At 33.9% G+C, this 14,335-nt stretch overlaps 1 protein-coding gene across 1 annotated transcript; it reads left to right on the top strand.

Annotated features, from left to right (window-relative positions):
• Window positions 1-9,054: 9,054 nt before the first annotated feature.
• On the top strand, window positions 9,055-11,001 carry mRpL13 (mitochondrial ribosomal protein L13). The gene is made up of 3 exons (XM_073086572.1): window positions 9,055-9,234; window positions 9,321-9,599; window positions 10,412-11,001. Exons 1-3 carry the CDS (start codon window positions 9,211-9,213, stop codon window positions 10,643-10,645), a joined length of 537 nt encoding a protein of 178 aa, XP_072942673.1. The 5' UTR covers window positions 9,055-9,210; the 3' UTR covers window positions 10,646-11,001.
• The last annotated feature ends 3,334 nt before the right edge of the window (window positions 11,002-14,335 follow it).

Here is a 14,335-nt window from a genome sequence, read left to right as displayed (position 1 = left end):
AGATTTTCGACAAAACTTTTTTTAATATTATTTTCACGTAACCAGGGGGAAGGATCTCAGCGGTTTTACATAGGCTAGTACTATGGCTACAATTTAAAAATATAACCAATCCCAGAACTCATACTAAAGTGCCAGCAGAGCATACTAGAATAGCAAAAATCGGATGGATTTTCGACAAATATTTTTTTTCAATCATGTCCACGTAACCAGATGGCGGGAACTCATCGGTTTTATGTAGACTAGTAACATAGCTACAATTTAAAAATACAACCAATCCCAGAACTCACACTAAAGTGCTAGCAGAGGATACTAGAATAACAAAAATCGGATGGATTTTCGACAAATATTTTTTTTTCAATCATGTCCACGTAACCAGATGGCGGGAACTCATCGGTTTTATATAGACCAGAACATAGCTATAATTTAAAAATATAACTAATCCCAGAACTCACACTAAAGTGCCAGCAGAGCATACTAGAATAGCAAAAATCGGATGGATTTTCGACAAATATTTTTTTTTCAATCATGTCCACGTAACCAGATGGCGGGAACTCATCGGTTTTATGTAGACTAGTAACATAGCTACAATTTAAAATTACAACCAATCCCAGAACTCACACTAAAGTGCCAGCAGAGCATACTAGAATAACAAAAATTGGATGGATTTTCGACAAATATATTTTTACAATCATGTCCACGTAACCAGATGGCAAGAACTCATCGGTTTTATGTAGACTAGTACCATAGCTACAATTTAAAAATACAACCAATCCCAGAACTCACACTAAAGTGCCAGCAGAGCATACTAGAATAACAAAAATTAGATGGATTTTCGACAAATATATTTTAACAATCATATCCACGTAACCAGATAGCGAGAACTCATCGGTTTTACATAGACAAGTAACATAGCTACAATTTAAAAATATAACCAATCCCAGAACTCACATTAAAGTGCCAGCAGAGCATACTAGAATAGCAAAAATCGGATGGATTTTCGACAAATATTTTTTTTTCAATCATGTCCACGTAACCATATGGCAAGAACTCATCGGTTTTATGTAGACTAGTAACATAGCTACAATTTAAAATTACAACTTATCCCAGAACTCATACTAAAGTGCCAGCAGAGCATACTAGAATAGCAAAAATCGGATGGATTTTCGACAAATATTTTTTTTCAATCATGTCCACGTAACCAGATGGCGAGAACTCATCGGTTTTATGTAGACTAGTAACATAGCTACAATTTAAAAATACAACCACTAGTCTACATAAAACCGATGAGTTCTCGACATCTGGTTACGTGGACATGATTGAAAAAAAAATATTTGTCGAAAATCCATCCGATTTTTGCTATTCTAGTATGCTCTGCTGGCACTTTAGTGTGAGTTCTGGGATTGGTTGTATTTTTAAATTGTAGCTACATTACTAGTCTACATAAAACCGATGAGTTCTCGCCATCTGGTTACGTGGACATGATTCAAAAAAATATTTGTCGAAAATTCATCAGATGTTTGCTATTCTAGTATGCTCTGCTGGCACTTTAGTGTGAGTTCTGGGATTGGTTGTATTTTTAAATTGTAGCTATGTTACTAGTCTACATAAAACCGATGAGTTCTTGCCATCTGGTTACGTGGACATGTTTGAAAAAATATATTTGTCGAAAATCTATCCAATTTTTGTTATTCTAGTATGCTCTGCTGGCACTTTAGTGTGAGTTCTGGGATTGGTTGTATTTTTAAATTGTAGCTATGTTACTAGTCTACATAAAACCGATAAGTTCTCGCCATCTGGTTACGTGGACATGATTGAAAAAAATATTTGTTGAAAATCCATCCGATTTTTACTATTCTAGTATGCTCTGCTGGCACTTTAGTGAGAGTTCTGGGATTGGTTGTATTTTTAAATTGTAGCTATGTTACTAGTCTACATAAAACCGATGAGTTCCCGTTATCTGGTTACGTGGACATGTTTGAAAAAATATATTTGTCGAAAATCCATCCGATTTTTGTTATTCTAGCATGCTCTGCTGGCACTTTAGTGTGAGTTCTGGGATTGGTTATATTTTTAAATTATAGCTATGTTACTAGTCTACATAAAACCGATTAGTTCCCGTCATCTGGTTACGTGGACATGATTGTAAAAATATATTTGTCGAAAATCCATCCAATTTTTGCTATTCTAGTATGCTCTGCTGGCACTTTAGTGTGAGTTCTGGGATTGGTTGTAATTTTAAATTGTAGCTATGTCACTATTGTATATAAAACCGATGAGTTCCTTCATCTGGTTACGTGAACATGATTGAAAAAAATATTTGTCGAAAATCCATCCGATTTTTGCTATTCTAGTATGCTCTGCTGGCACTTTAGTGTAAGTTCTGGGATTGGTTGTATTTTTAAATTGTAGCTATGTTACTAGTCTACATAAAACCGATGAGTTCCCGTTATATGGTTACGTGGACATGATTGAAAAAAAATATTTGTTGAAAATCCATCCGATTTTTGCTATTCTAGTATGCTCTGCTGGCACTTTAGTATGAGTTCTGGGATTGTTTGTATTTTTAAATTGTAGCTATGTTACTAGTCTACATAAAACCGATGAGTTCTCGTCATCTGGTTACGTGGACATGATTGAAAAAAAAATATTTGTCGAAAATCCATCCGATTTTTGCTATTCTAGTATGCTCTGCTGGCACTTTAGTGTGAGTTCTGGGATTGGTTGTATTTTTAAATTGTAGCTACATTACTAGTCTACATAAAACCGATGAGTTCTCGCCATCTGGTTACGTGGACATGATTCAAAAAAATATTTGTCGAAAATTCATCAGATGTTTGCTATTCTAGTATGCTCTGCTGGCACTTTAGTGTGAGTTCTGGGATTGGTTGTATTTTTAAATTGTAGCTATGTTACTAGTCTACATAAAACCGATGAGTTCTTGCCATCTGGTTACGTGGACATGTTTGAAAAAATATATTTGTCGAAAATCTATCCAATTTTTGTTATTCTAGTATGCTCTGCTGGCACTTTAGTGTGAGTTCTGGGATTGGTTGTATTTTTAAATTGTAGCTATGTTACTAGTCTACATAAAACCGATAAGTTCTCGCCATCTGGTTACGTTGACATGATTGAAAAAAATATTTGTTGAAAATCCATCCGATTTTTACTATTCTAGTATGCTCTGCTGGCACTTTAGTGAGAGTTCTGGGATTGTTTGTATTTTTAAATTGTAGCTATGTTACTAGTCTACATAAAACCGATGAGTTCCCGTTATCTGGTTACGTGGACATGTTTGAAAAAATATATTTGTCGAAAATCCATCCGATTTTTGTTATTCTAGCATGCTCTGCTGGCACTTTAGTGTGAGTTCTGGGATTGGTTATATTTTTAAATTATAGCTATGTTACTAGTCTACATAAAACCGATTAGTTCCCGTCATCTGGTTACGTGGACATGATTGTAAAAATATATTTGTCGAAAATCCATCCAATTTTTGCTATTCTAGTATGCTCTGCTGGCACTTTAGTGTGAGTTCTGGGATTGGTTGTAATTTTAAATTGTAGCTATGTCACTATTGTATATAAAACCGATGAGTTCCTTCATCTGGTTACGTGAACATGATTGAAAAAAATATTTGTCGAAAATCCATCCGATTTTTGCTATTCTAGTATGCTCTGCTGGCACTTTAGTATGAGTTCTGGGATTGTTTGTATTTTTAAATTGTAGCTATGTTACTAGTCTACATAAAACCGATGAGTTCTCGCCATATGGTTACGTGGACATGATTGAAAAAAAATATTTGTCGAAAATCCATCCGATTTTTGCTATTCTAGTATGCTCTGCTGGCACTTTAGTGTGAGTTCTGGGATTGTTTGTATTTTTAAATTGTAGCTACATTACTAGTCTACATAAAACCGATGAGTTCTCGCCATCTGGTTACGTGGACATGATTCAAAAAAATATTTGTCGAAAATCCATCAGATGTTTGCTATTCTAGTATGCTCTGCTGGCACTTTAGTGTGAGTTCTGGGATTGTTTGTATTTTTAAATTGTAGCTATATTACTAGTCTACATAAAACCGATGAGTTCTCGCCATCTGGTTACGTGGACATGATTCAAAAAAATATTTGTCGAAAATCTATCAGATTTTTGCTATTCTAGTATGCTCTGCTGGCACTTTAGTGTGAGTTCTGGGATTGGTTGTATTTTTAAATTGTAGCTATGTTACTAGTCTACATAAAACCGATGAGTTCTTGCCATCTGGTTACGTGGACATGTTTGAAAAAATATATTTGTCGAAAATCTATCCAATTTTTGTTATTCTAGTATGCTCTGCTGGCACTTTAGTGTGAGTTCTGGGATTGGTTGTATTTTTAAATTGTAGCTATGTTACTAGTCTACATAAAACCGATGAGTTCTCGCCATCTGGTTACGTGGACATGATTGAAAAAAAATATTTGTTGAAAATCCATCCGATTTTTGCTATTCTAGTATGCTCTGCTGGCACTTTAGTGTGAGTTCTGGGATTGGTTGTATTTTTAAATTGTAGCTATGTTACTAGTCTACATAAAACCGATGAGTTCTTGCCATCTGGTTACGTGGACATGTTTGAAAAAATATGTTTGTCGAAAATCTATCCAATTTTTGTTATTCTAGTATGCTCTGCTGGCACTTTAGTGTGAGTTCTGGGATTGGTTGTATTTTTAAATTGTAGCTATGTTACTAGTCTACATAAAACCGATGAGTTCTCGCCATCTGGTTACGTGGACATGATTGAAAAAAAATATTTGTCGAAAATCCATCCGATTTTTGCTATTCTAGTATGCTCTGCTGGCACTTTAGTATGAGTTCTGGGATTGTTTGTATTTTTAAATTGTAGCTATGTTACTAGTCTACATAAAACCGATGAGTTCTTGCCATATGGTTACGTGGACATGATTGAAAAAAAAATATTTGTCGAAAATCCATCCGATTTTTGCTATTCTAGTATGCTCTGCTGGCACTTTAATGTGAGTTCTGGGATTGGTTATATTTTTAAATTGTAGCTATGTTACTTGTCTATGTAAAACCGATGAGTTCTCGCTATCTGGTTACGTGGATATGATTGTTAAAATATATTTGTCGAAAATCCATCTAATTTTTGTTATTCTAGTATGCTCTGCTGGCACTTTAGTGTGAGTTCTGGGATTGGTTGTATTTTTAAATTGTAGCTATGTTACTAGTCTACATAAAACCGATGAGTTCTCGCCATCTGGTTACGTGGACATGATTGAAAAAAAATATTTGTCGAAAATCCATCCGATTTTTGCTATTCTAGTATGCTCTGCTGGCACTTTAGTATGAGTTCTGGGATTGTTTGTATTTTTAAATTGTAGCTATGTTACTAGTCTACATAAAACCGATGAGTTCTTGCCATATGGTTACGTGGACATGATTGAAAAAAAAATATTTGTCGAAAATCCATCCGATTTTTGCTATTCTAGTATGCTCTGCTGGCACTTTAATGTGAGTTCTGGGATTGGTTATATTTTTAAATTGTAGCTATGTTACTTGTCTATGTAAAACCGATGAGTTCTCGCTATCTGGTTACGTGGATATGATTGTTAAAATATATTTGTCGAAAATCCATCTAATTTTTGTTATTCTAGTATGCTCTGCTGGCACTTTAGTGTGAGTTCTGGGATTGGTTGTATTTTTAAATTGTAGCTATGGTACTAGTCTACATAAAACCGATGAGTTCTTGCCATCTGGTTACGTGGACATGATTGTAAAAATATATTTGTCGAAAATCCATCCAATTTTTGTTATTCTAGTATGCTCTGCTGGCACTTTAGTGTGAGTTCTGGGATTGGTTGTAATTTTAAATTGTAGCTATGTTACTAGTCTACATAAAACCGATGAGTTCCCGCCATCTGGTTACGTGGACATGATTGAAAAAAAAATATTTGTCGAAAATCCATCCGATTTTTGCTATTCTAGTATGCTCTGCTGGCACTTTAGTGTGAGTTCTGGGATTGGTTGTATTTTTAAATTGTAGCTATGTTACTAGTCTACATAAAACCGATGAGTTCCCGCCATCTAGTTACGTGGACATGATTGAAAAAAAATATTTGTCGAAAATCCATCCGATTTTTGCTATTCTAGTATGCTCTGCTGGCACTTTAGTGTGAGTTCTGGGATTGGTTATATTTTTAAATTGTAGGTTTGTTACTAGTCTACATAAAACCGATGAGTTCTCGTCATCTGGTTACGTGGACATGATTGTAAAAATATATTTGTCGAAAATCCATCCAATTTTTGTTATTCTAGTATGCTCTGCTGGCACTTTAGTGTGAGTTCTGGGATTGGTTGTATTTTTAAATTGTAACTATGTTACTAGTCTACATAAAACCGATGAGTTCCAGCCATCTGGTTACGTGGACATGATTGAAAAAACAATATTTGTCGAAAATCCATCCGATTTTTGCTATTCTAGTATGCTCTGCTGGCACTTTAGTGCGAGTTCTGGGATTGGTTATATTTTTAAATTGTAGCTATGTTACTAATCTACATAAAACCGATAAGTTCCCGCCATCTGGTTACGTGGTCATGATTTAAAAAAAAAATATTTGTCGAAAATCCATCCGATTTTTGTTATTCTAGTATGCTCTGCTGGCACTTTAGTGAGAGTTCTGGGATTGGTTATATTTTTAAATTGTAGCTATGTTATTATTCTATATAAAACCGATGAGTTCCCGCTATCTGGTTACGTGGAAATAATTAAAAAAAAATATTTCTCGAAACTCCATCCGATTTTTGTTATTCTAGTATGCTCTGCTGGCACTTTAGTGTGAGTTCTAGGATTGGTTATATTTTTAAATTGTAGCCATATTACTAGCCTATGTAAAACCGCTGAGTTCCTTCCCCCTGGTTACGTGAAAATAATATGAAAAAAAGTTTTGTCGAAAATCTTTCCGATTTGTACTATTCTAGTATGCTGTAGTGTGCTGGCACTTTAGTGTGAGTTCCTGGGTCAGTTATTGTACAAATGTATCATTTTATTACTAGGCTTTGCAAAATCGTCGATTTTTCACTTTTAAATAACCTTTTTGCATATTTTTTTTTTGGTTAAATTTTTGTCTATTTATTTTATCTATAAATTATTTTTTAAGTTTATTTCGCGAGAACTATCACTGAAAACTATTAGGAACTCTAGATATTAAGCTAATTACACTAATCAATAGCTTTTTTTTCAATTTTGTAGAAAATGCTCTGCTCTGTGAAGTTAGCAGAGCATTATTTTATTCTGCTTTATCTCCGTGAAATCGCCAGAACTATTCCTGAAAACTATCAGGACCTATAGAACTCATGTGCATGCGAATAGAACTCTCATTTTTTAGTGCTCTGCTGGAAAATGCTATGCTAAGTTCACCAACATAGGTCAGCACCACTTGCGTTGTATGCTACGTCCATAGATTAGTAAAGATAACTCACTCCATACAAGTAAATGAAGCCAGTTTTGACAGTTGGAATTGTGTGCGTAATAATAAAGTGTTGCCACATCTCCGTTCTAGTCTCCCTAAAATGTTTGAAATACGTATTTATTTATTATGTAAATTACGTAGTATTCGTTATTTATACGTAAACTTTCTCTAAAAAGGTTCTATTTGTCAAGAATTCAAATAATAAAATGACCAATCCCGTCGTCTGTATCTACACCACATTACGAATTGTTTTCTTAGTAGTATAATTTAGTAGGCGCTTAGAGAAGCAAGGGAAAAGGGATTAAATTAAATGTGTATTACGAAAGTAATGTTTATTTATGAAATATACTCAACGCACACCATAACTAATAAGCAATAAAAAGTAAAATATATTAAAAATTAACAAAAAATATACAGAAGAAAATATATGACAGTGACAACAACAAATATAAAATATACAATTGCTATAACAACGATTAACTAAATCCGTAAGTGTACAAATTAAACAAAAAAAAATAAACAAGCTTCATGGAATCACAAATCACAAGTAAATGAGGAGATATTACTGTTTCATTATTTTTCGTGTTTGGTCCGCCATGATTAAGTTACTGACAAGAAAGAGACAATGTATTCCTTCCAAAAGTAAAGTGACGCAAAAGTTACGTCGATATTTACGTATGAATATTTTGAAGGTGATTATTATTATTATTTACCCCTTATGATTCGACTGAAAAAAATATTTCCAAAATTTAATTATAATTTAATAATATTATAATATTTCAATCTAATGTTACTCGTACGTAGCTATTATTTCTGTTAAATTTAAATAAAACACATAATCAATATCTAATTTTACTTGCAAGTTATTTCCCACATATAAAGTAATTCACAATAAGGTACTGGCAACACTTAGTACTGTCAATGTTATCTATTTTCGTGTTTATGAAATATTAAAAATATGTAGTTTTTAGACCATTTACGAATGAAATGATACTTCTCCGCGCTTTTTCTTAGATTCCGTGCTGTGTTTGCACCATTTAACTGCACATGTCGGCATTTTTCCGCGTAAATTACACCACGACGGTCGGAAACGTTATGGGAAAAACCGTAAACTGTTTTACGTGAGTGTGTGCGTAATTCCGTGTACATGCATGAAACCCGTAAGCTGTTTGATTTTTTTTTGACTTCGTCAATTACAAGGCGGTGAGATATCTTTACTTATCTATGGCTACGTCGCATATTTTTCTAAATGTCTTTTTTATTATTATATTTTCACTGTACACAAAAAACGAACGACAATCTATTTATAACTCGATAAAAGGAAAAGGACGAAGTTTTAAATCCGATGTTCGCTATATTTTTTAATTGTAATTTTATTTTAAGCGACATCTATTATCGAGTAGCAGTACTTTTAACAAAAAGTACATAAAAGAAATTGTACATGAAAATCCTGTATTAAACGCTTACTAAATGGATACATTATCTATAACCGGTTTCGATTTAGGTTTCAGAATAAAAAGTAGTTTTTCGTAAAATATAAAATACGGCTGTATGTTTCAAAGCAGCGTATATGATTGGCTTTTGACATATTAAAAAAATAACCATTGGGCATAGAGGACTTAATATAACCTATGCTATAATTTAAAAATACATTTTCATATAACAATATTATTCAGTGAGGATTTTACAGTATATTTTCAAAATTAAAACAATAAAAGAATTGAAACAACTGTTAAGATCTTAAATTATGTCTGCAGCGAAAAGAGTTCAGGTAAACAATCTAAAAGATAACCTAAATACATGATAGTAACTTGAGAAATAAATATTACATTTATAATTAATCGTTACTATTTCCAGCAATGGGCTACATTCGCGCGAACTTGGCACATATTTGACTGTAAGTGGCAAGACCCTTACGAATCGGCTCGTGTTATAAAGAAGTATTTGATGGGCTTGCACAAACCAATATACCATCCTATGAACGACTGTGGTGATGTGGTTGTCTGTATTAATAGCCGAGAGATCGCATTAAGGGGAGATGAGTGGCGGAAACGGGCGTACTTCCACCATACTGGATACCCTGGAGGTGCCACCTGGACTCTTGCTTGGGAGTTGCATAATAAGGATCCTACAATGGTTTGTAAATGATATATTGCAAAGCAGAATTCTGAGTTCAATCCCTAGACAGTCAGACATGCTTAAGATCGATTACCAAAGGACATAAATGATAATTTTAATTATATGTGTTCATAGCATTCAAAGTATACAAAATTCTAGTGTGAAGTTATGATTGTAGCAAGTGTCATATAAGTTTTAGTATTTTAAATGTAACAAATGTTTATAGGTGTTAAATATGGTTATATACAGGTGCAATGTATACATATACCAATCCAAGTCATTGAATCTAATGTCGTTAATACTTTTATGTTCCGTCACGCAAGTATTGTTGGTTTTGAGAACTAGGTTGTCCCTATGTTTGACATTTTGGCTGCAAATTTTTCTCTAATGCTCTTTAGTCTTGACAAGTATGTTTATTTTAGTAAAAGGTGGGATTTTAGTAAAGTTAAATAATACTTGTTTGTCGTGTAGCAATTGCACCAACTCAAACTAAAATATATTGTAGAAAAAAATTGCAACAATTATCTGATATGTTTCATTTGTATTTCATTTAATTGCTGGTTTCAATCTCTAGCGTCTTAAGGGGGGGGGGGGGATCTTGGGGGGTCTCGAAATATAGTTTCTAAAAAAAGTAGTCAGAACCTAAATATCTGTGAATGTGAAAGGTTTATCTATCGGCGAAAAAAAAAAGTGACTGAATCACAGGCGAATAATTCTATGACACATTTGTCATTTTGTAAAATCAAATAAGTTTTTACACAGGGGGCCTCTAGTCAATTTTTCCCCGGGCCTCTGACGATCTTAGTCCACCTCTATTTTCATTGTTACAGATAATCAAAAAGGCAGTATACAGATCTATGACTGGTAATCTTCAAAGGCGGCACACGATGGAAAGATTATTTGTTTACCCTGGAGAGGAAGTCCCCCTTGATGTGATGCAAAATGTGTCTAACCAAATCAGGCAACATCGCCTGGTCCCAACAAGACTGGATCACATACCTGAAGAGGAAGTACAAAAATTCCCCAAAGTTATGGATTATCCATCGGATTATGTCCTCAAATAAATTGTAGAGATATGAATATTGTACAAATATGTTTAGTTAGAGTCATAATGGATATATGTGCATTTATATCTGTACATTAAATATGTTGGCATCAAAAATAATGGAATGATTAAAGGATTACTGATAAATGTGTTAGGATTATTTGGATTTCTTGTGATACCATTGGCTTAATTCAAATGTATTTTTATCACTACAGACTATTCATACATATAAATATATAGTTTAAAAAATTTACATTAATACAGATTTTGACGTTAGTTAACATTGTGTTTCATTATGGCTCTTAGATATTTAATATTAGTTTTGTAATAATGTAGGTAATAAAAATTATGAAAGCAATAAATACTTGAAATTTCCTTTGCATTATTTTTTTTATACCAAATACCAAAGATGTATATTGCCAAATACTGTGTAAGCGAACAGATGACTCATTATTAATTATCTAATCTTATTATAATCAACGACCTAGTAATGCTATGACACATTAATGTATCACTCGAGTATAATGTTTATATTTTACAATAATTACTAGCTTTCGCTCGCGTTACGAAGTAATATTATTAACTTAGAAGATTTATACAAACTTTCATCCCCTATTTTATTCCCTTGGGGGTAGAATTGATCAAAATCCTTTCTTAGCGGATGCCTACGTCATAACATCTACCTGCATGCCAAATTTCAGCCCGATCCGTCCAGTGGTTTGGGCTGTGCGTTGATAGATCACTATGTCAGTCAGTCACCTTTGAATTATATGTATTTAGATCATAGATTAGTAAAGATTACTCACTCCTAACAAGAAAATGTACCCAGTTTTGAGAATTGAAATAGTAAAGTAAATAAGTTTTGCCACGTCTCCGTGCTAAAATGTCCCTAAAATATTTGAAATAATTATTTATTTATTATGTAAATTACGCAGTATTACTTATTTATTCCTAAATTTTCTCTAAAAACGTTTTTATTTGTCAAGACTTAAAAAAAAGAACTTACTAATAAGCCGTTTATGGCTTCATTCAATTTCAAGGCGGCGAAGTATCTTTACTAATCTATGCTCCAGTGGGAAATAATCTAGCATCACTCTCACCAACGTAACAAAAAACGTAGTGATTATATTCTCTTTGTGCTAAATAATAAGATAATATATGCTCGAAAACTATCATTATCTTTGACAGTTTGGAAGTTTGCAGTATTTAAATCGCAAGCACTCCACACTTGATTTTTTTCGCCTGTCTTTTTTTATAGGTACTTACATCTTGGAATTACGACTTTCACAATACAATGAAATAAATAAGTCATATTTTTGTTTTTTGTTAAGATTTTATTATTATAAATATTATAATAATAGCATTATTAAGGCCAAAAAAAGTTTTATTACAAAGATGTAATAATTACATCTTGGCGTATTTGCATATTCTGTATGCTTCATACTTTCGATTGGTATGTAATTTATCCATAAACCAGACCAGTGAAATGTTTAAGATTTATTTTATTGAAAAAAAAAAACATATTGTGGACTGAAATTTCTTAGACAACCTATTTGCAATATAATTATCGACATATTTAATTTGACTTAAAATACTTTTCATCAATTAACCCGCCCGGTGGAGGTCGTCTTAAATCGGGATCTTGGCAAATAATTTTATGACGAGAGAAGAAAGTTCTTCCCATACCTAAGAAGAAATATAATAATAAAATAAGGGAGCTTGACTGAACCCGCCATTGAACCAATGAACTTTAATGTTAACGCCACATGGGGTCAATTCGAGGTCTGTACGGATACGGAATGTTATCATGCTGAGGAATATTAAAAAGCTGGATACTCTCAAGCTCAGAAGGTGCAATCGCTTGAAAACCATCATCATTTACAAAATTATTGACATTTTCATCCGCAGCCACTGGCTCAGGTACTTCGGCGAAGTCGACGATACGTAGGCTGTCATCAGGATTGAACGCCAGGTCAGGTACGTCCACGACCTTTACCGGTTCCGCGTAAGGAGCAGCAGGCTCCGGCAATTCGGCTGGCTCGGACACTGCAGCGCATACGGCGACGAGCGCAAAAGCAAGCACGAAGAATGTCTTCATTTTGCTGAAAAATAAACAGACAATAACTATACGTTGTAATTGCACCTACATACAATATTGGTAAATTAATTGTATTTTAAAATATTTAATATTAATTGGATTTTTTTCATAATTATTGAATGTAACACGATGATTCAATATGTTACATCTATCTATGGTTACATCCAACAATTAAAAAAACACACGATAATATGAGTCTTTTCACCATGCAATTTCGTAAATCTGGGTGACTAGCGGCTTAAGGGGGCTGGAAGGGGCGGTCCGCCCCGGGCCTCCAAGCACAAACTATGAAATGCCTATCACTCAGCGAAAAAAAGGTCACCGAATCACAGGCGAATAATTCTATGACACATTTGTCATTATGTAAAAACAAAGTTTTTATACTTTTGGGGGCCTACATTCAACTTTCCGGCCCGGGCCTTCTACGACCTTAGTCCGTCACTGCTGGATGATTTGCCGTGTTAATAAACATTAACATAAGGTATTATTTAGTTATACCTTCCTTTGTAGAACAATTGATTACAATTGCACTGAAGAAATCCAATTGCGACCCAGTTAATTGCTGAACAAATCTAAGATTTCAATTTATTGTTACTAATTATCAATATACTTTAAAAACGGCTATAAATGTTTACTTAACTACTAAAAACACAAAACAACTTACCTTTAGGTGCAGATATGTTTACAAGCACTGGCCCGTGATTAACGGTAAGGTAAAGTAGATAACGTATATATATGTACGTTTTCACACTGGTGACAGTGTTATCAATAGATATCATTCGTCTTATCATTTATATTTGATTTAGCCACGTACTCTAATAGGTACTAATTTTTTTTTTGTTGACGAGGGGGAAACCTTCAAAAGGTACCCGGTGCCGTGGGAGCGGCACAGGGTTATGTGGGATTGTTACCGCACTAAAACCCCCCCGGTGGCCGTCCTCAGCGTTACTAAGAGGGCTCCGGGATCTCCTACGGAACGCAACCTGAGTCCTCTGAACGCATTGCCCCTTCGGGCTCCGCCCAGATGAGCTTCAGGGCTTGCCACACCGTCTGGTGTTTACGACGCTATGCGACCACACATTTTTATCACTATATATTTGTGCCATTGATTCACAAAATATTTTATTATTAATTATTCAGATTCATGCGCTCATACGTTGCGTTGAAGAAAAATAATTTCATCAGATATATTTTCTTTGCTATCCTCTTGTAGACTGGTTTCTTTTGGTATGACACAAATACCATAAGTGTAATGACCTGTTATAATTAAGGTATAATTATGGACTTATATATATGTGGGATCGTTGAAATGAGAGGTCGATGGTGATATTTAATTCTTATTTTATTTCTCAGAGTTCATGTCAAATCCTACGTACATCGTTTTAAACTCTCTTCAACTGACTTCCTTCTTCAGTGTTGCTACTTTTACTAAATTAAACATTTCGTCAGAGTTTCTATATAAAAATAAAAAGGAAAACTAAATCATATCCTAAATAGACATTATCCCACACGGCCATCCTGCTCATTCATCAGACCCTGATGAACTGTAATCATAATCTTTCGCTTCTTCTGAACTAGTTCATATGGTCCCAAAAATTATATATATATTTT

Source organism: Epargyreus clarus, unplaced genomic scaffold (assembly GCF_041222505.1).
Source record: "Epargyreus clarus isolate Ecla_fem2 unplaced genomic scaffold, WU_Ecla_fem_2.2 ptg000024l, whole genome shotgun sequence".
NCBI lineage: Eukaryota > Metazoa > Arthropoda > Insecta > Lepidoptera > Hesperiidae > Epargyreus > Epargyreus clarus.
The sequence above is the reverse complement of the archived record's forward strand: the minus strand, read 5'-3'. Positions and strand labels throughout refer to the sequence as shown.

Excerpts from the sequence above, each read along its gene's own strand:
- mRpL13 (XM_073086572.1), top strand. The coding sequence starts at position 9,211 with ATGTCTGCAGCGAAAAGAGTTCAG. Across the intron at positions 9,235-9,320 it reads CTGCAGCGAAAAGAGTTCAG|CAATGGGCTACATTCGCGCG; the intron begins GTAAACAATCTA and ends TACTATTTCCAG. Across the intron at positions 9,600-10,411 it reads ATAATAAGGATCCTACAATG|ATAATCAAAAAGGCAGTATA; the intron begins GTTTGTAAATGA and ends TCATTGTTACAG.